The sequence below is a fragment of the Peromyscus maniculatus genome, chromosome 9 (genome assembly GCF_049852395.1).
Source record: "Peromyscus maniculatus bairdii isolate BWxNUB_F1_BW_parent chromosome 9, HU_Pman_BW_mat_3.1, whole genome shotgun sequence".
Taxonomy (NCBI): domain Eukaryota; kingdom Metazoa; phylum Chordata; class Mammalia; order Rodentia; family Cricetidae; genus Peromyscus; species Peromyscus maniculatus.
Genome location: NC_134860.1, coordinates 120,502,088 through 120,523,837, shown reverse-complemented (window position 1 = coordinate 120,523,837; position 21,750 = coordinate 120,502,088). Strand labels below are relative to the sequence as shown.

Genomic DNA, 21,750 nt, shown 5'->3' with positions numbered 1-21,750 from the left:
TGGCTGGCTGCTGGCTGCTGGCTCCTGGCCCCAGGTGTGTCCCTCTCTTTCTCCCTCATTCTCTCTTCTCATTCTCTCCTGTTTATTCTCTCTGCCCACCAGCCCTGCCTATCCCTCTACTACCTAGCTATTGGCATTCAGCTTTTTATTAGACCTATCAGGTACCTTAGGCGGGCAAGGTGAAACAGCAACACATCTTTACATAATTAAACAAATACAGCATAAGCAAAAGTAACACACCTTTACATAATTAAATGCAGCATAAACAAATGTAACATGCCTTTACACAAAATAATATTCCACAGCATAAACAAATATAACACATCTTTGTTTAGTTTAAGTAATATTCTACAACAGGCACTTGCTGCCAAGTTTGACAACCTGAGTTTGATCCTGGGAACCCTCCAGGTAGGAGTAGAGAACTGACTTCCACAAGTTGTCCTCTGGCCTCTACACGTATGCTATGGCGTGCATGCGCGTGCGTGCGCGCACGTGTGCACACACACACACACACACACACACACAATCTAAAAACTTTTTGAAGTGACTTTAATACTGTCCTGAGGTAAGTCACATTTTTGTCCTTTGAGCTTACTGTTTAGTGTACTTCCTAGTCTTAGTGCACGCTTTATGTGCCTCCACAGCTTTTCTTTCCCTGGAACCACAATCCAAGTTACATATTTAAAAACTAAAAGCCTCCTTATCCATTTGAGCTGTTTGCTTCTTAGAAGTAAGCTTTCTTGCATCTTCAACAAATGGTGCTGGCATAACTGGATGTCAACATGTAGAAGATTGCAAATAGATCCCAATTTGTCACCGTGCACAAAACTTAAGTCCAAGTGGATAAAAGACCTCAACATAAATCCAGTTACTCTAAACCTGATAGAAGAGAAAGTAGAAAGTAGTCTTGAACGCATTGGCACAGGAGACCACTTCTTAAATATAACACCAGTAGCACAGACACTGAGAGCGACAATTAATAAATGGGACCTCTTGAAACTGAGCTTTTGTACAGCAAAGGACACAGTCAATAAGACAAAAGGACAGCCTACAGAATGGGAAAAGATCTTCACCAATGCCACATCTGACAGAGGGCTGACCTCCAGAATATATAAAGAACTCAAGAAACTAGACATCAAAATACCTAACAGTCCAATTAAAAAATGGGCTATAGAGCAGAAAATTCTCAACAGAAGAATCTCATGGCTGAAAGACATTTAAGAAATTGCTCAACATCCCTAATCATCAGGGAAATGCAAATCAAAATGACTCTGAGATACCATCTTACACCTGTCAGAATGGCTAGGATCAAAAACACTGAAGACAGCTTATGTGGGAGAGGATGTGAAGCAAGGGGAACACTCCTCCACTGTTGGTGGGAATGCAAACTTGTACAGCCACTTTGGAAATCAGTATGGTGGTTTCTCAGAAAATTGCAACTCAATCTTCCTCAAGACCCAACTACACCACTCTTGAGCATATACCCAAGGAATGCTCAATCATACCACAAGGACACATGTTCAACTATGTTTATAGCAGCATTATTTGTAATAGCCAAAACTTGGAAACAACCTAGATGCCCCTCAACTGAAGAATAGATAAAGAAAATATGGTACATAAACACAATGCAGTACTACTCAACAGAGAAAAACAATGACATCATGAGGTTTGCAGGCAAATGGATAGAACTAGAAAATATCATCCTGAGTGAGGTAACCCAGACTCAGAATGACAAACATGGTATGTACCCACTCATAAGTGGACACTAGATGTAAAGCAAAGGATAACCAGACTACAACCCCCAGCTCCAGGGAGCCTAGCTAGTAAGGAGGACCCTAGGAAGGGCGCATGGATCACCCAGCGATGGAGAAATGGATGAGATCTACATGAGCAAACTGGGGTTGAGGGGGTAATGGAGGACAAGGGACAGGGGATGAGAGCTTAGGGGAGCGGGAGGTTTGAGATGGAACAGGAACAGAGTGAGAGAGCAAGGAAAGAGATACCATGATAAATGAAGACACCATGGGAATAGGGAGAAGCAGAGTGCTAGGGAGGTTCCCAGGAATTCACAAAGATGACTCTACCATAGACTACTGGCAATGGTCTAGAGGGTGCCTGAACTGACCTACTCTGGTGATCGGATGACTGAACACCCTAACTGTCATGATAGAACCCTCATCCAGTTACTGATGGAAGCAGATGCAGAGATCCATGGCCTGGTCCCAGGCGGAGCTCCAGGAATCCAATTGATGAGAGAGAGGAGGGATTCTATGAGCAAGAGATATCAAGACCGTGATTGGAAAAAGTAGAGATAACTAGCCAAACTAGTAGAAACACATGAACTGTGGACCAATAGCTGGAGTAGCCCCATGGAACTGGACCACACCCTCTGGATAATTGAGACAGTTGTTTAGCTTGAACTGTTTAAGGGGCCCCCAGGCAGTGGGATCAGGACCTGTCCCTAGTGCATGAGCCAGCTTCTCGGAACCTAGTGCCTTTGGTGAGACACTTTGCACAACCTTGGTGCAGGGAGGAGGGGCTTGGACCTGCCTCAACTGAATGTACCAGGCTCTGCTGACTCCCCATGGGATGCCTTGCCTTGGAGGAGGTGGGAATGGGGGGTGGGTTGGGGGAGAAGGCTGTGGAGTGGGAGGAGGGAAGACAGGGGAATCTGTGGTTGGTATGTAAAATGAATAGAAAATCTCTTAATTAAAAAATAATAAAATAAAAAATAAAGAAGTAAGCTTTCTTAAAAATTTCAGTCTAAATCCAGTTGTGCTTGCAACAAGTAAAATCATGTTGATTAGAAGTGGGTTGTTTTGGTTACCTGTTACTTCAAAATGCAATGCTTTAACTAATGTAATGACTTGCTAATTATAATGGTTAATAATTCCTTTATCTCTTACCAGATTGTCCAGGAGGGAGCACTCAGGTCGGTGGTTATATTGGTTGATTTTCTTGTTGCTGCAACAAACCCCTGACAAAACACCACAAAGAATTGTTTGTCTGGGGTCACAGTTCAAGGTGCAGATTCATTATGGTGGGTGTTATGGCAGCAGGAGCTTGAGGAAACATCTGGTTACACTGAGTCTGCAGTCAGGATGCAAAGAATAATGAATGCCACTGCTCAGCCCTTTTTCTGTTCACTACAGGATCCCATCCCATGGGTTGGTGCCACCAACATTTAAGGTATGTCTTCCCACCTCAGTTTATCTAATCTAGAAAACCCCAAACAGACATGCCCAGAGATGTGTTTCCATTGTGAGTCTAACTCCCATCAAGCCGATAAGAGTAACCATCACAACAGGCAAACTTCATTACTCTGACATTCTTCAAACTGGGCTGGATAGTCCCTGGCAGTTCACTCTGTTCATCATGAGCCAGGGTGGTAAAAAGGCTGGAGCCTAGAATTACATGAAATTTTATTCACTCACAGGTCTGGCAGGTGATACTGGGTAATGGTCATGACCTCATCAGGAGTTGAGACCTGGAATAACAGACCTGACCTCTCCATGTAGCTGCTAGAATTTCCTTAACCATGGTAGCTGAGTGCTAGGTGGAGCTGGTTGAGCAAATGCTGTATCCCCTTTTAGACCTAGTGTTACCTGCCACTGTTGCAGCTCCATCCAGGTTCAAAGGGAGGAGTGTGTTGGCATCACTTTTTTTTAATTGTGTAAATTCCAGGCTTCTTTAAGAACAAAATGATGAGTGATGGGCTCGTGATCAAAGCATCCCTCCATCACCTCCTCCCACATTTTGTGTCCCCCAACCCTCTGTGCTTTCAGTCCCTCCTCAGTAAGTGAAGACTTAAATCCCAGAGCCATCAAAGAGTGGAGCATGGTGAAGTTGGAGCTCTTGTAGCCTGAGACGCCAAAATGGGGCCTTGGGGGCAGAGAAAAGGCTACAGGACCCCTGGAAAAGTAGAACCTGCAGCCTCATACTCCTCTGGTTGGGAATAGTCAGTGCTTGATTGTTTGTGCTCCTAGTGCAGGTTACAGAACACATACAGAACTAAATAGGACTACATCCTTTTCTAGCCCAAGATTCTTGGTGACGATGTCGATCTGCAAGGTGGGCTTTGGGCATCACAGAAATGTTCTTTAGGTTCCCCCCACAGTGCTCATCCAATTTCTCTTGCCCACCTGCAGCAGGGGCTCTGTTTTGCATATCTTCTGAATGTTCTTATTGGCTTCCTTTTGTTTGTTGTTTTTGTTCTTTTCTCTTTGAGGAGCTTGCCACCCAGCTCACAAATAAATACACGAAGGCTTATTCTTAATTATAAATTCCCAGCCCTAGCTTGGCTTGTTTCTTGCCAACTTTTCTTAACTTTAAATTATCCCATCTACCTCTTGCCTCTGGGCTTTTTCCTTTTCTTACTTCTGTATATCTTACTTCCACTCTTACTCTGTGGCTCCTGTGTGGCTCCTTTCCTCCTTCCTTCTTCTCTCTTCTTGCTCCTCCCAGATTTCTTCTATTTATTCTCTCTGCATGTCAACCCCACCTATCCTTTCTCTTGCCTTTCTATTGGCTGTTCAGCTCTTTATTAGACTATGGGGTGTTTTTAGACAGGCAAAGAATCCCATATAACAAGAAATCCACAGTCTGTTTAAAGGGCAAAGAATTTATTAAGGGAAAAAACTCACTGTACAGAACAGAATTGACACAGGTTCTGGACCTTAGGAATAAAATTCTGGGCCCATTGGATAAGGGTCCAGGCCCACCCAAGTCTATCCTGTGTTTTCTCTGTTTCTCTCCCCCCTACTTCTAACTAAGTCTCTTATTCCTCATTCCTCAAGAGTCCTGGAGTAAATAAGCATGGGGGCTGGTCTGCCACACTACTACACCCACAGCTTCACAGAGTTAAACAAATGCAACATAAAGGAATGCAACACATCTTTGCATCATTAAATAAATGTTCCACAGCACAAACCTAAAACATCTTAAAATAATATTGTACATTTCCCCCTTTTTATCTAAATAAAAAGGTTTTAACTTCAATATAGTAAAACTATATACAACAAAACAGTTATCAAGTAAGAATTACATTTATAATATTCAGTCCATTTGTAGTTAGCATATTCAGAGAAAATAATGTATTAGCTATCCTATCTTAGTGAGTCCAAAGTTTTACACCTAATGTACTGTGGGAGCTCACAAGTGACTCAGTTTCCCAGTTTGAATCTGAAGTCTATTGTGGTGATACTTTATTTGTGCAACCCAATAAAGTTTATCCGAAGATCAGAGGGAAAAGTCAGCCACTATATTAAAGATAGAAGTCAGGCAATGGTAGCACATGCCTTTAATCCTATCATTCGGGAGGCAGAGATCTGTCTGGATCTTTGTGAGTTCAACACTGGGAATAGAGCAGGTGTGGTGGCACACACCTTAAATTCCAACACTAGTTAACCATAAATATTTGGAGGTCTGTACAGACAGAGCTGGGCAGGAAGAGGAAGTGATGTAGCTGGACAGGGAGAGCAAGTGAGATAGCAGAACAGAAAGGCATTTAGGTGTGGGTATACATGAAGTAGGGTCTCTCTTTGGAAGTCAGTGAGGTGAGGTTGGCTTGTATATTTTCCTATTCCTCTGATGTCTCAGGTTTTCACCCCAATATCTGGCTCCATGTTTTTTATTTAATAAGACCATTTAGCAATTGGTCTATTCTGAGTCAATGGAGTTCAGGCTTCCTTGCTCCAGGGCTGTGAGAAAGTCCTGATTAGATGTTAGACTCTCCTTGAGGGCTGTAAGAAAGCCGTGATGAGCTCATTAGAAGGAACATACTATCTAGCTATACACAGGCTGCTGACACCAGCCGGGGGTACATCGAGATAGAAAATGAAACTGTCTACTCCTTGACTCAAGGACAGAATAGATAGTGGTTGAATGCCTGTGCTGTCCATTGTTCTGCTTCTGCCCTTCACGACTGTATATAAGCTGGCTGTGAAATAAACTCAGGCACTGTCCGGCATTGACTGGCTGTCCTCTTGCCTATGCTCTGTCTTCTTTGTTGTCTCTACAAACTGCACGCCTCCACCCAGCTACCTGGTTGACTCGTTGGCTGGTTCCAACAATTTACTTTCCATCGTAACGAAGGAAAACTGCAACTATAACTATCCAGTCTTCAACTCCATCAAAGACGCAGAAGGCTGTAATATTATCTAACAACAGACATTTGGCTGCCTGGACAGTCACCCAAAGTTCCTCTGCAACATTGGGGCATCCATCTTCAGCCTACAGGTGTTGTAGAATATTATTTTAAGGTGTGTTACCTTTGTTTATGCTCTGGAACATTTGCTTAATGATGCAAAGATGTGTTTGATTAAATACAATTCACTTGTGGTCAGAAGGCTGAGTCAACAACTAGCTAACAGGAAGTGATAGGGAGGAGCCAGATAGAGGCTTTTTTTTTTAAGTAGGGGCAAGAAGAAGCATGGGGACTTTTTGGAGGAGGTGAGCAAGGAGAGGAGGTGAGCTACTTGCTATTCAGCCTCTCAGAGGAGCAAAATTCCACCCTGAATTTTGAATCTTGAGTTCTTTAGAGGGACAGAGATTTAGTTAAGTTCTTTTCATAGTTTTGAAAGAGTGCCTGAGCAAACAGAATCCCCTCCAGCTGTGGCTCTTGCAGCCTACCTGCTGCTGGTAGCAGTGGAGTTGCAGTTGCTGATTTGGACAACTGTGGCTTAAAAGGCAGCAACAACTGAAAAAAAAAAAAGGACAACATACAGGCCCAGAATATCTGGCAAACTTTTCAGTGAAGCAGAAAATTTGAAGGACTGTCTTGCCTTGAATTGGCCAAGTTCAGTAGTTGCTTTCCTCTGGGTCTCACAGAATATCTGGCAGACTCTTCTGTGAAGGAGGAATTTTGAAGGACTGTCCTGACTTGTCCTGACAGTCTTTTTCTTGTGTGTCCTGCATGTCCATTCTGCATAGCACACTGTCAGCAGTCAAAGGCAAGGGCAGTTTCTTTGCCCAGTGGCTAACCTTGCCACAATGAAAGCAAACTCCATACACGTGTTCTTGAAGCTGAGCTGCAGGTCCCCAAAGCAGCAAATGGTTGTCTAGCTGAACACCTTTCTAAAGAGGACACCCAGGGTGAGCACCATGTCAGCCTGAGTGTACCCCAGGGTGACCCTCTTCTGCTTCAGCTGCTTTGCAAAATGATCTATTTCTTCAGGGCCTTCATATCCTGTGACTCCTCAGGACTTGGTTCATAGCATTGGTGTGGACAGTACATGGATCATGAGAGGCCCTCTCCAAGTTGCTCTCCACTCTGACCCTGTATGGCCCTCAGGCTGCAAAGTCTCCAGGCCAACTTGGAGCATTAGGCCCACTCCAACCTGAGATCCACAGTATGCCACCCCTTCACAGAGCTCATATGGTAGCAGACATGGGGATGTCCCCAACACCTCTGAGCCTGGCCCAAGTGCTGGCCCAATTCCAGGCCCAGCTGGAGATCCTTGGGAACTTAGCCAGCTCCAAGGGTCCACCCAGCCTGGCTCCTGCCCTCCTGTTCCATCACCTCTACCTGGTGAGGGTGGAAAGACAAAGTCTGGCTATGGGGTGGAATGAGAATGCTTGTTAGGTATACCTTTGGAAATGCAATTTGCCGTACTCACCAGCAATAGTGTTTACCTACTTCTAGACCACACTTTGGGAGTTGAAATTGTCAGAATCTTCACAAGGCTCTGCCAAACATTCTGCCCATTATTGTTTATACCACTGGAACCTTCCCTCACTGCTACGCTCACACCAACTGTGTGATGACATCAGGAGACATTTCTCCACTTGGTTGCATACACAGCACTAAACTTCTGCAATGGTATCACAGACCTCCACATTTACAGTTTATGTTCTGGTTACCTCCAGCTTTAAAGGTCTAAATTTCCACCTTGTAATAGCAGCCCTGAAGGTAGTGTGTAGTAAGTAATCTCTTAGTAACTGCTGTGAGAACCTTTTTTTTCCCTGTCAAATGTAGTTAGTTTTTTTTTTTTGGGGGGGGGGCAGATATTTTTAAATCAAAGGATTCATTTTCTGAACCTTTCCCTTCAAGCAGATTGGCCATCTGTGTCAGAGTGAGACTTCCCTCCTGCCAATGGGATGAGATTCAGTCACCACCTATGTTTGGAATAAAAGACATCTTGGCCCTGGTGTGCTTGCTACCCTACTTTGGGTTTTGGTGCACCATTTTTACTAAAAGAATTGCCTTGCTGAGCTACTTGAACTTTGTGAATGTGTTTCTTTGTGAGATGCTGAGGTTATTCTTTGTTTCTACCAAGCGTCAGCAGTAAAATGGGAAATAATAGTTTCCACAGACATATGAGGAGGTATAGACATACAAACTAAACACCCATACACATTTTAAAAAAATCCTGATAAAGTATTTGCATGGTAGCTTTTACTCCTCAGCAAATAACAAGATAAAGTTGGAAGAATTTGGGAACAAGACCATGGGTCTCAGGGTCAGTTTTCCTGCTGTGAGTCATTATTTTCAAGGTTCAGTGACTCTAAAGACAGATGAGTCCCACCTCACCATGTTTACCTGGAACCTGGTTAGTTGCCTAATTACTCTGTGCCCCGGTGGCTGCCAATAAATGCAATGTGATCATTACTGGTTTTATTAATTTCTCCACTGTGAAATGAGGAGATTGCAGTAAACCAGTGCCTTCAAGCATACTTAGACCCTTAACTTTTAACAACTTTTTAAAATTTGTTTTGTAAATTACCATACCACATAATAGGCTTCCTTATGAGACTTTCATATATACTATGTTTTTATTAATCCTCTTCTCTAGTCCTCCCTCCCATACCCATCTTCTACTTCCATATCATGTGTATCCATCCTATTAATCCTCTTTTCTCCCCTTCTGGGGTCCTCCCTTAAGACCCCCTTTTCACCAGGTGGTGGCGGTGGCGGTGGCGGCAGCGGCACACACCTTTAATCCAGCACTCAGGAGGCAGAGGCAGGCAGATCTCTGTGAGTTCGAAGCCAGCCTGTCTACAGAGTGATTTCCAGGGCAGGTTCCAAAGCTACACAGAGAAACCCTGTCTCAAAACAAACAAACAAAGCCAACACCTTTTCCCTCTCATGATCCTCTGTAGAAAGTTATTGGTTTATGAATATGATCAGTTAGATTTCTTCTAGACTTGGACATCTATTTAAAATACAACTACTTCAACATTGGCTATGTGTACACGAAAACAAAAAATATAAGTGTTGTGCCCTGGGCAGGAGACCCCCAAAGAGAGCACCAGACACGAACTCACCGAAATGCAAAAGCAAGGATTATTGAAGCAGTTCAAGCCGCTCAGCAGGGGCCTCTGTCGAGCGCCCCGACACAGCAGAGGCTGGAGGATTTGCCCATCCCTCTGCAAGCTCAGTTTTTAAAGGCAAAATCCATAAGGTTACATCATTTAGGGGTGCTAGTATACGGGTACAATTCTGATTGGCTCAAGTTTTAAGGGCTTTCCAGAATTTCTGTGTTATCGTACTTTGTAGTTTTAACCTGTTGTTTGTCAAACTTTATAGACTACCTCCGGCATTGGGGCATTCTATGGTTAATCAATTGTTACCAGATAGTCCTTCAAACATCCTGACTTTGTACTTTGACCATCTCCGGCACTGGGGCTTTCTATGGTTAATCAGTTGCTACCAGATGGCTCTTCAGACATCCTGACTTTGTCCTGGGACCTATGTCAGCATCTCTGAGAATTTTGAAACTCAGGCCTGTTTCAAGCTGGGGTGAGGGGCTTGCTTGAAATGGGGGTGCTTTGGTTCTTCACAAAACGATTTCAAGTACTCTACACACACACACACACACAAAGTCAAAGGGACAGGACATGATGAAAGGAAACCAATAGTCTTATACTTAACTTGTGTCTCTTGGAGGAGAGCGATCCTTCACCATTGCTGATATCGCTTTCCTCTGGACTCTAAAAGCACTACACACTCCATGAGGAAAATCTCTGAAAAAAAGTTGAGCTTTTACTCCTCATCCATCTATTCTGGCTCTCACTCAGTGCTAGTGGATAGGATACAGATGAAAGTTAGTCCTTCCACTAGCTCCCAAACAAGTTTTATTTTATTTTATTTTATTTTAAGTAAATTTATTTTACAACATCATTTAGTTCAACGTAACAGCCACAGATTCCCCTGTTCTCCCACTCTCGCCCCCCTCCCCCTCCCCCCACCCCACCCCCCATTCCCACCTCCTCCAGATCAAGGTCTCCCCCGAGGACCGGGATCGACCTGGTAGATTCAGTCCAGCCAGGTCCAGTCCCCCACTCCCAGACCGATCCAAGCGTCCCTGCATAGGTCCCAGGATTCAAACAGCCAACTCATGCAACTAGCCCAGGACCCGGCACCAACACACAGCTGCCTCCCAAACAGATCAAGCCAAATGACTGTCTCACCCGTTCAGGGGGCCTGATCCAGTTGGGGACCCCTCAGCCTTTGGTTCATAGATCCTGTGCTTCCATTCATTTGGTTATTTGTCCCTGTGCTTTATCCAACCTTGGCTTCAACAATTCTCGCTCATATAAACCCTCCTCTTTCTCACTAATTAGACTCCCAGTGCTCCACCAGGGGCCCAGCCGTGGATGTCTGCATCCAGATTCCTCAGTCCTTGGATGGGGTTTATGGCACAACTATCAGGGTGTCTGGCCATCTCATCACCAGAGTAGGTCAGTTCCTGCCGTCTCTCGACCATTGCCAGCAGTCTTTTGCGGGGGTATCTTTGTGGATCTCCATGGGCCTCCCTAGCTCTCTGCTTCCTCCCCTTCTCATGTGGTCTACATGAACAGCCTGGTCATGAGTGGGAACAATGAAGGGCAACGGTCGAGGGAAAGAGAGCGGGAGATCCTAGCTGGATCAAGAAAAGAAAGGGAGAACAAGTTTTATTTTAAAAAGAGTTGGTAAGTGGGCAGAATGGCTATATTACCTGTATCCATTAGGAGTGTGTATGAGCAGGTGTGAGGCCTCGGTGAGGCATGAATCTGTCCTATGGAGTCTTCCTCAAATCTATGAGTTTAGTGTCACCTTAGGGGTTATGTAAGGAGGTGTGTCTCCAATTTTGTGTTTATGAGTCTTTCTGAAGTAGTGGGGTCTCAGGTGTGTTTGGGTCCAACACAGGCGTGTGTAATGTAGAGCCTACTCCCATGGAAGTGGTTGTACCTGTGTCTGGTGTTGGGCAGCCGTGGGGGGGGGGGCGCCTGTCTGCCTGTCTGTTGGGGGGCGGGTGGGTGTGGGGCGCTTTCGTTCAGTTCAGAGGAAGGTGGTCTCTGATAGGTAAGTGCGTGGTTCTAGAAAAAGGTGTGCCAGGTGTGCGCGCCGCTGCGGGGCATCAAGGCGAGGGCGCCGCAGGGACGGGAGGAGCCGCGTGCGCCCTGCAGGGGGCGCCGCCCGGGACGGTTTGGCTGCGGCGCCTGCCCAGCAGGGCATTTCCGCTCCGCGCCCGGCACGCTCCCCGCGATCCTCTTGACCCGGTGCAGGTGAGGCGCTGAACCGGCTGGGACTGGGAGCCTGGGGCGGTTTAGGGACTCAGCCACCAGCCCGCGGGTCGTCTGCCGCTAGCGTCCCTGCTGATGCGGGGCCCGCGGGCGGAACCCTCGCGGCGGGGCGCACATTTGACCCCGGAAAACCGCCGGGGACGGCCCACGCTGTGGACGCGATGGCCACCGCGGACGCAGACAGAGACGCTGCTCGCTCCTTGTGGCTCCGGCAGGTAGTTGAAGATACTAAGTGGAATGAGGCTGTTTTCAAAAGTTCTGCCTTTTAATTTTAGGCGTTTCTTAGGTGTAAGGAAATCAAAACTTGCAAAAGAATCCAAAACCGACTTCTGTTGATCAGTTTCTGATCTTAGATCCTTTTGGAGTCGTTAATAACACATCTGGATCTTTGGAGGTTTTTGCCTTTGAATTCTATTCCTTGTTTTCATTGCTGTTTCATTCTATTAACCAGTTATAACAGGATAGCCTCACTCAAAACCCATCAGAGGTGTGCGTGTGTTTTAACTTAGCTTCTTAACTCCAAGCTCAGTTTATTCATGTTGGAGGAATAAGGAAACACGTTCAAGTAGGAGCCGTTTTTTAAAGAGTAGGCTGAAGGTCCCAGTAAGAAATCGTGAGTTAAAAATAAAGGCTATCACTGCCTAGATGAGAGGAGGGGACTGGACCTGCCTGGACTGAGTCTACCAGGTTGTACTCAGTCCTCGGGGGAGGCTTTGCCCTGGAGGAGATGAGAATGGGGGATGGGCTGGGGGGAAGGGGAGGGGGCAGGATGGGGGAGAACAAGGGAATCCGTGGCTGCTATGTAGAACTGAATGGTATTGTAAAATAAAATAAAAGGGGAAAAAAAAAGGCTGTATTTGAATCAATTGGAATTGCCTAAGAGGTAAGTCTTGTGCACACGTGTGCTTATTTCCCTCTAGTTGAAGGCTTTCTCCTGGCCTGGTTCCTGTAATTGAAGTACTAACAGGAGGAGCCTTGCAGTTTGCACTCATTTTTTCTGAACCCACTCCCAGGAGAAGTTAGAAGTCCCTGAGTAAACAGACCAGTCTTCCCCAATGGAGAACATTCGTCTTTAAAAGCTTAGTTTGCAAAGTTAATTGGTGGCTTTTTGTACTGAACTTTTTTTTTTTTTTTTTTTTAAACTAGTAAACCTTACTAACAATGACCTTAGCATACAACAAGCCCAGGATTAGATCTGGAAAACAAAGTTGGGATTGGATATGTAGCTCACTGGTCAAATAACACTTTATTATGTGTGAGGTGGTGAGGTAGAACCCTACTAATGACTGTGGTGATCTTGGATAGTGGATGGCAGTGTGTAGTACAGATCCAAAACCCTGCAATAGTTAATTTTTAAAATGATATGGTCAAGCCAGGTGTGGTGGCTGATGCCTGTAATCCTAGCACTCAAGACTGAAGGGGGCCATCCTGGGCTATGAAAGACCTTACATCAAAAAATAACACTATGTGTTGTTTTCTCTTTGTCTAGTGAGAGCTCCAGTTCTGTCGGTGCTTGAAACGGAGTCATTGCATAACTTTATTGTACCCTGCACCCTAGACACTAGTGCCGTCGTGTTTGAAGAGGGATGTGGCCCATAGGAAGGGTAGCAAAAGGACAGCATTAAATGACCTTAGCAGTCTTCTCTAGAACATTCCCCATCTGGGGCCAATAGATATTAGACATTTTATTCAGAGAGCCTGAGCTAACCATGACTATCCAGGGGCTTGACTAAGTCAAATGCTTCTCTGTATTGTTGATGAACTGCTCTGGGAAGGACAGCCTTGCTTAGGTTGCAGGCCCAACCCCTGGAACCCAGAGCCATGTAGGCTCTGGTTACTTTGTGAGGTATTATTATGCTCCCTCAACTGAGTTCACAGAAAAGGCTAGTTCTGAGTTTATATGGCATTATGAGTCAATAGATGTTATCACTCATATGAGAAGGGTGAGGTACAAGGTCATATGCTATTGGAGTGAAAGCTCTTAGCAGGAGACACAGCAAAGGTCTTTTGGGGCTAAACCTTGAGCAGAGGGTGACTTTTTATGGAGGAATGGGACAGTGACATTCCTGGTTTTAGACACCATGGTCAAAAGACAAGATGAATATATCAAACTATGTTTAGAAAGAGCAAGGGAGCCAACAGGTGTGTTGAGACTGCCTGGGCATAGGGAGAGCTAAACCAGATTGGAAGGAAAGACTGTGATAAGTTCTGTTTCTTATCAAGGTTCTGATTTTTCCTTTTTAGTTGGAATTTTTTTAATTTATTTACTTTTATTTTATTTACATTGGTATTTTGCCTATGTATATGTGAAGGTGTCAGATCATGGAGTTAGAGACAGTTGTGAGCTGCCATGTAGGTGCTGGGAATTGAACCCAGGTCCTCTGGAAGAGCAGTTAGAGCTCTTAAACACTGAGCCATCTCTCAAGCACCTTAGTTGGAACATTTTTAACCAAAGAAATAATCTAATGAACTTCCAGATAGTCACTAAATAGATCTCATGATTCTGTTCAACCTGATATGCATTCTTTCCCATTGGTCATTTAAGACTGGAAATATAGCTCAGTGGTAGAGCACCTGCCTCGCATTTGCAAGGTCCTAGGTTTTACCCTCAATACTGCAAGAAAAAAAATAGTGATTGATTTAAAACAGTTTATTCTAGATAGCATAACAGTTCTCCTTTAAATAATTAGTTTGTACCTTCAAAGAAGGAACATTTTCTTCTGGGTCCACAATGTCATCATCACCTCTTAGCAGATTACCTCAAAATGCTCAAAATTTTATGTTGGTTTGTTGTGTAAAATATTGTGCAAATAAGTGGTATCTGTTCATTGACCTTTTCAGGCTAGGGCAAGCATTTAGCAACCTTTCCCTGTAAAGGGGCAAATACAGACTCAGGCTTTGCAGGCCTGAAGTCTTTAAACAAATGCCTAGCTCTGAAATTGCCATGTTAAAGTAGCCATGGCTGATACATATTAAATGTGCATAACTATGCTCAAATAATGTTTAATTTTCTGGGCTGGTTGTTTTGGTTTGTGTGTGTGTGTGTGTGTGTGTGCGCGCGCGCGCACACACGCGCGCGCTGTTGTTTAAAATTCCCTGCAAGGTTCATCTTACACACAGGCTATGGCTGGCTGACTTTGATCTGGAGCAGCTCATGAGTTCTTTCCTTCCTTTTTTCTTAAACAAAAAACAACAACCACCAAAAAATTTGCTTATTATGTATATGTGTGTGAAAGACAGGACAGCTTATGGGAGTCAGTTCTCCCTTCCGCAACATGGTTCCAGGGCTTGAACTCAGGTTGTCATGCCTGGTGGCAAGTGCCTCTACCCACTGAGCTGTTTCCCTGGTTTCATTGGTTTCTTTAATGTTGGTGATTTATTGATATCACTTGGCTGGTACCACATTCTGAGCTTGGGGGTTGTTTTTGCTTGAGTCCAATTAGATAGCTTGATTACTGCCAAGATCTGAGTGCCACTACTGCACCCTTAGGAATCGCTTGCCCTGTTGGTCATAGTTATGGTTCATAGGTGTCACAGCTAGGTATGATTTTTGGTTGCTTCCCTCCCTTGGCATAGTACCCTGTATAGTACCTTCAGTACCCTGAAAGCTAGTCCTCAGAGAGGAGGCTTTCAGGTCACATCCAGCTCAGATCCTCTGAATCCTATGTCGAAAGTAAGTGGTGTCTTTAGCAATAGGGACTTGCCTTCAACCTATGGGAGGCCACCAAGGGCAACAGAAACAGCCTGTATTATTTTGGGAGTCTCTTGGACTCCCTTGACTTAAAAGGGGCTTTCCCATGCTGGGTACTGGTGATTTTGCTAGAAATCTATGGGTCTTGAGAGAAGCATTGTCAGCCCAAGTGGCATAACTCCTTTTAAATTATATATAAATTAGTATTACTTTTCCCTCATCCCTCCCTTTCCTATTGTACTGATGTGTTGCTCAAATCTTAAATTGGTCTTTTAATAAAAAACCCAGTAGCCAGATATTGGGGTAAATGCTGAAAGATCAGAGAGACAAAAGAACAAGCCACAGCCACGTCTCACTTCACCAACTCTGATTCTTCTGACTGAATGTCTCTGAAGCTCTCCAGCAGAAAAACCTCTAGCTGAAAAGGCTTTAGTTCCTGTCTCCTCACGACTCAATATACCTTTCTCGGCCTAGTCATTCATATTACTTCCTTTTTTGTGCTAGAATTAAAGGCATGTAATTCCCAAGCAAAGGCAGATCTCAAGTGCTGGGATTAAAGGTGTGTGCCACCACTACCTGACTCTGTTTCTCTCCTAGACTGAGTCAGTCTCATGTAGTCCAGGGTGGATTTGAACTCACGGAGATCCAAAGGGATCTCTGCCTCCTGAGTGCTAGGATTAAAGGTGTGTGCCACCACTGTCTGGCCTCTATGTTTACTCTAGTGACTTGTTCTGTCCTCTGATCTTCAGGCAGATTTTATTAGGGTACACAATGTATCACCACATTGATTTACATCTCTGTGTATATATACAAGAGGCCAAAGAGGACAGAAGATGATGACAGATTCCCTGGAGCTGGAGTCACTGACAGTTGTAAGAAGCAGGCCCACTCTGGTGCTGGGAAACAAACTCAAGTCCTCTGGAAGAACAGCAAGTACTCTTAACTGCTGTGCCATCCCTCCAGCCCCAGTGAGCAGGGAAAAGAGAAAAGGAAGAAGTTAAATTTGTTTATCAGAGGAATCCACTTAAGAAACAATGGCATTAATCTATTCATGTGGGCAGACCCCATGAATCACCTCTAAGGGTCCTTCCCTCAACACTCCTACATTAGGGGGATTAACTTTATAGCACATGAATTTTGGGGACACCATCAAAGCAGAGGAAACATTTAAATGACAGCAGTCTGGGTCCACATACACCTCTTGATTCTGTCCCATCCCCACAGCTCTGGGTATCTTCCCTCTTTGTCCTGGTGGTATGTTTGAATTCCACATTATTTGGCTTTATTATTGGTTTCTATTTTTTACTTTAAGAAATACATCACAACTTAAGTAATACATCATGATCATTATGAAAGCCCCCATTGTTCCCCAAATATACCTTCCCAGGCCCTGCATAACCTCATTCTAGACATGGAGTTCAGCATTTTTGTAGGATGAACTAAATATCGAGCCAGACACATCCTGCTCTCACAGCACTTATGTCAGCTGGCAGCTACTTGCGGTTACAAAGTTAAAAGGTAATAGGCAAGCTGCATAAATTTTGCAAATTCCTATGCTATCCTGTGGACTACTGGTTCTTGCCAAGTGAGAGTCTGTTTCCATAGGTGCCTTGCCCCAAGGGAAACCCATTGAACAGGTAGTCATATGCTGATCCAAGACGAGGCTGCATAGCTCCCAACAGTTTATGGGCTTGTGTGGATAGAATCAGCTTTGGCAGAGGGGTTTCTAGGCCCCTTTTGCCGCCTAGAAACCAGTGAGAAGCATGTTGCAAACACTGTTAAGCTGTAAAATTGCAGGTTCTTTTATCAGCATTGTAGGCAGTAGAAGGTGGCTTACAAAGTGGTGGCTAAATGTGCTGAAGAAACTGTTAACATTGTCAAGAAGATTGAGGCAGGCTTGGAATTGTGATTCTGGAAATCAGTGCTTGGCTCTTAAGTAATGATACCCACAGACTGATTCTACCTTTTGATATCACCCTCTTTTCTCAAGTCTGACCTGAGAACTATTGTAGAAAATTATTTTAAGGTGTGTTGCTTTTGTTTGTGTTGCATTTGTTTAACTCTGTGAAGCTGTATTACTTTGCTTGTTGAGAACATCTGATGGTCTAATAAAGAACTGAACAGTCAATAGCAAGGCAGGAGAAAGGATAGGCAGGGCTGGCAGGCAGAGAGAATATATAGAAAGAGAAATCTGGGAGGAGAGAGAAGTAGCCAGAGAAGGAGGAGGACTCCAGGGGTCATCTACTCAGCTACACAGCAAGCCACAGAGTAAGAGTAAGATTTACAGAAGTAAGAGAAAGGGAAAAGCCCTGAGGCTTAGACAGGACAAATAAGTTAAGCAAAGTTGGCTAGAAACTAAGCCAAGCTAAGGCTGGGCATTCATAATTAAGAGTAAGAATAATGTGTGAATTATTTGGGAGCTAGGTGGTGGGCCCCCTAAAGAGAAAAAAAACAACAGAGAACAAATTATTTTAAAGAATGTCATTTTCATAGGGATTTGAGGTTTTAATTTTCTTAACATTTCTGCTCAGCATTATTGTTTGATTAATCCCATGATGATAAAAATAATGGTAAATTTAAAGGGCAAATATATACTAAACTTGAAAATCTTCTGTGATTAGAGTTTTGAATTATCTCTCAACTGTTTTAATTGAATTTAACTTGGGATAATACACACACTGGTAGAGTGTGCATGCTTTGGGGAAAGTAGGAAAAACAGGCTTAATTTTGAGTTCTGTGCTTTTAGTTTAGTTTAGTTTCTTTTTTTAATTTTTTTCCTTTTATTGGAAAATAGTCTTTTTTTTTTTTTTTCTGGTACAATATATCCTGATTACAATTTCTCCTCTCTTTACTCTTCCCAGTTCCTCCCTACCTTCCCTCCCCTTTGGATCCACTCCCTTTGTGTCTCTCATTAGAAAAGAGGAGACTTCTAAGAGATAACAACCAAACATGTCAAAATAAAAAATAATAAGATAAAGCAAAAACTGTCACATTGAAGCTGGACAGAGCAACCCAACAGAGGGAAAAGAATCCTAATAGCCACAAGGATCAGAGACCCACTTATTTACCCACTCAAGAGCTTCATAAAATATTAAACTGAAAGCTTTACTATACACACAGAGGACCTGGTGCAGACCCATGTAGGCCCTGTACTTGCTGCTTCAGTCTCTGTGAGTTCAGATGCACCTTAATTGATTCACAGGGCCTTTTCCTGGGCCCCTCCAACCCTTTTGACTCCCACACTCTTTTGAATTCCACATTATTTGGCCTTGAACTGGCCATTTTTATATACTACTGACCCTCTGCTGGACTTTAGATTCTAGGTAGGTAAGAGCAGCCACACTTTCTTCATTCCTGTTGGCCCCAGTACCTTTCACATAGCAAAGAGTGGGAAATGGTGCCATTTTGAGTAACTAAGACAACTACACACACATTTTCTGTTCTTGTATCAGATATGGCAAAGGGGTCATTAACTTTTAAAAGCAGATGTAATGATTTGAACAAATGGACAATGTCTGGAACTTCAACTCTCGTTCAGACCTAACTCAAAATGTCATGGAACCCTTTGTTGAATTGGCAAGGTGAGATGGCTGTGGCTTGTTCTGCTTCTCTGATCTTCCAGCATTCACCCCTAATACCTGGCTCCAGTTTTGTTTTTATTAATAAGACTTTTTAAGATTCATGTTACAGATTTATTCATTTCCTCCAATTGTTTGTTTATATTTTCCTTTTTTTTTTTTTTTTTTTTTTTTTGGTTTGGTTTTTCAAGACAGGGTTTCTCTGTGTAGCTCTGGCTGTCCAGGAACTCAGGCTGGCCTTGAACTTACAGAGATCCACCTGCCTCTGCCTCCTGCATGCTGGGATTAAAGGCCTGTGCCATCACTGCCTGGCTTTCCCATGTTTCTTTAAGGGGTTTATTCATTTCTTCTTTAAGATCTCTATCATCTTCATATAGTCAGTTTTAGGGTCCTTTTTTTGTGCTTCACTAGTTGGAATATTCGGGGCCTGTAGTGGTGGGCAGCTGGGCTCTGTGGAGACGTAGTCAGTGCCCTGGCTGTTATTGTGTTTTATGCTGGCATCTGGTCATCTGGATTTGGAATGATTATAGGTCTAGGTGCTGATTTTTTTTATTTGTCTTTGTTGGGTGGGTGTTTTGTTCCTTGGTTTCTGTTTTCTGTCTGGATTTGCAGAGAGTGTAATGGCTGTTGCCTGGTAGGGTACCTCTGGACTCTGACCTGGAAATGACAACCAGCAGCAGGCCTGAGACAGGGTAGACTAACAGGCATGGCTACCTATTGTGAGATTCTAGGTTGTATTCAATATACCTTTAGTAGTATAAGTGGAGTTTCAAGTTTGATATCTTTTGATTGTATTTGGTTGCTTGTTACTCTTCAAATATGACCTCCATAGAGTAGGTTCATGTGTTTGAACACCTTGTCCTCGTTACTGTTTGGGGAGGTTGCCGAACTTTTAAAAGGGGGCCTAGATGGAAGTGGCTTGGGGATGGGGGATGAGCCTTGAGGCCTATACCTGGTTGTAACCAACAGCTTCACACCCCTGCTGCAGTCAAAAACATCTACTGCCTCCTTCCCCACTGTGATGTGCTACTCTTCAACTATCAGCCACAGAACGCTTCCTGCCGTGATGTGCGCTGTCAGGTGTTTGTTCACCACAGAGAGTTACTAACGTGGTGGTCATCTTCTGAGTGTTCCTGTTGATTGTCCTACACTGAACCTAGCTAGCTACTGTAGCTCCCATGTCCCCTCCCATTGAGCCTTGCTTTTCTTTGGCCATGGACCACTCCCACCCCTACTCCCAGTAACCAGACCTTGGCCTTGAGCTTGAACTTATGATGTGATTTGGCTCTCTGTCCTAAAGAAATTGATGGGTAAGCTTCTAAATAGAATACATTTGGCAACCTACCTAGGAACCTCACTTGTGTTTTTAATTTCTTCACTTTGAGTAGGTCACACTTCTAAGTAGAAGGGTTGTTTAAAGGGGTTAAATTCTTATCTTTCTCAGGTATTTTGGTAGCAAACTACCTAGAGGTGTAGAGAATGAGTTTGTGCATTATTTTAAATTGCTCTCCCAGGCTTCTTCTGACTTACTTTTTATGTTGGGAATGCAAAGTTTATGTTAAATTGAGCTGGAAATACAATTCACCTGTAGGGCACATGCCTACCATTGAAGTTTTCAGTTTGATACCCAGAACACACACACACACACACACACACACACACACACACACACACACACACACACACACACAGTGTTACTATAGCTTGAATTGTCCTTGAAAAATAAAAGTGTTATAGTGTAAACATTCCTGTTTCAAACAGTTGGAGTACTTCTAACAAAAAGTTCCAAGATGCAAAGGAGTCATGCTGTAGACGAATGAAGGAAAGGGAGAGCAGTCTTCAGGCAAGGACTGCTCTTCTGCCCAAGGTGACTCAAAGTTAAACAGCAAAGCCCTTGGGGCAGAGGCACACTGGAAATGACCCGCCTTCAGCCAGACCTAGATGCTCCATTTCCCTGCCTCTGCATCTCCCACTAACAAAGGGTGAGCTAGGACAAGACCTGGATTGTTAGCTCTTCCCTTCTTGACTAGAGTGCTTGTTCCAGTCCGAGTAAACACATTGTGAGCAGTTGCCAAGTATGAAAGCATGCTCCCCTCCAGTAGCCTGGGAAATACAACAAAAGCCAGATCATTTGCTGTGTTTCTTAGCCAAGTTTGGGCAGTCATTGCTTAGTCAGCAGTTAGCATGGTTGGAGTCCTAGGTGGGTGAAAAAAGTTATGGCTGTATGTGCCAGTGTCTGGGCATGGGGCACCCCACGCAACCTGCATTCCGTACCTCCTCTGCCTGCTGACCCAGACTCGGCCTCCTTTCCTTGAACCTGAATAGCATATGCAGAGGAACATGTCTTACTCTGTTTCATTGTGAGTCAGGTTCCAGAAAGTGACTGAGTTTAACAGGGTAGCGTAAGTCCATTTCAGAAAGACTGCAGGAACTGGCTGCTTGTGGAAACTCTGAAGATGAGGAACCTGTTTCTGATTAGGAGGCATGTTGAATTCCCTGATAACTTTTGCAAAGACAGGAGGCTCAGTGGCTTGCAAGCTGCCTCCCTTTTTTGTGTGTGCTCATTAGTTTTTATTTTTGAAATAGGGCTGTTGTAGTTCATGATGGCCTTGAATTTGCCATCTTTCTTCATGAATCAGAATTCTAGAATTATAGGTGTGTACCACTATGCCTGACTCACTGGTGTTTTCGATATCAACTCTTTATTAATTTGCACACAAAATGGTTTCCACTGTGGAATCACCTGGATCAAGTTGGAAAGTATCACTGTGCCCTCCTCCAGAGAGTGGTATCCTACCCTGAGCTGCTCCCCACCTTGCTGAGATGGAGCTTGCAAATTCCAGATCCCATTCCAGGCCTGCAGCTGTCTGAACATGCCTCCCTGGGTAACGGGCCTGAGTCACCTAGGATCTGGAGCACTTGGCCCTCTTTTGTTGGCCTCTGGTTGGGTGTTGACCAGCAATGATGGCAGAGACT

General features: G+C 44.1%; 2 protein-coding genes and 1 pseudogene across 8 annotated transcripts in view; 1 reads left to right on the top strand and 2 right to left on the bottom strand.

Annotated features, from left to right (window-relative positions):
* Positions 1–6,843, bottom strand: part of LOC143267475 (uncharacterized) — a 20,517-nt gene extending 13,674 nt beyond the window's left edge. Inside the window, exons 1-2 of one of the 3 annotated variants that reach the window (XR_013042626.1) lie at positions 6,631–6,745; positions 2,907–2,977 (exon numbers count right to left, since the gene is read on the bottom strand). Coding sequence is in view for 1 of the 3 variants with exons in the window: in XM_076545615.1 (XP_076401730.1) it covers positions 2,907–2,977; positions 6,631–6,721 (162 nt within the window). In the remaining 2 variants the exon portion in view is untranslated. Of the gene's footprint in view, positions 1–2,906; positions 3,043–6,630 lie in introns of those variants that run through there. The other 2 variants (XM_076545615.1, XR_013042625.1) reach the window with 2 other exon arrangements.
* Positions 6,830–11,437, bottom strand: LOC102912761 (POU domain, class 5, transcription factor 1-like; annotated as a pseudogene).
* The window catches only part of Ggact (gamma-glutamylamine cyclotransferase), a 27,738-nt gene continuing 17,342 nt past the window's right edge, over positions 11,355–21,750 (top strand). The window contains exon 1 of one of the 5 annotated variants that reach the window (XM_006978779.4): positions 11,355–11,487. The gene's annotated coding sequence lies outside the window, so the exon portion shown is untranslated. Of the gene's footprint in view, positions 11,721–12,516; positions 12,539–21,750 lie in introns of those variants that run through there. The other 4 variants (XM_076545609.1, XM_015997510.3, XM_076545610.1 and 1 more) reach the window with 4 other exon arrangements.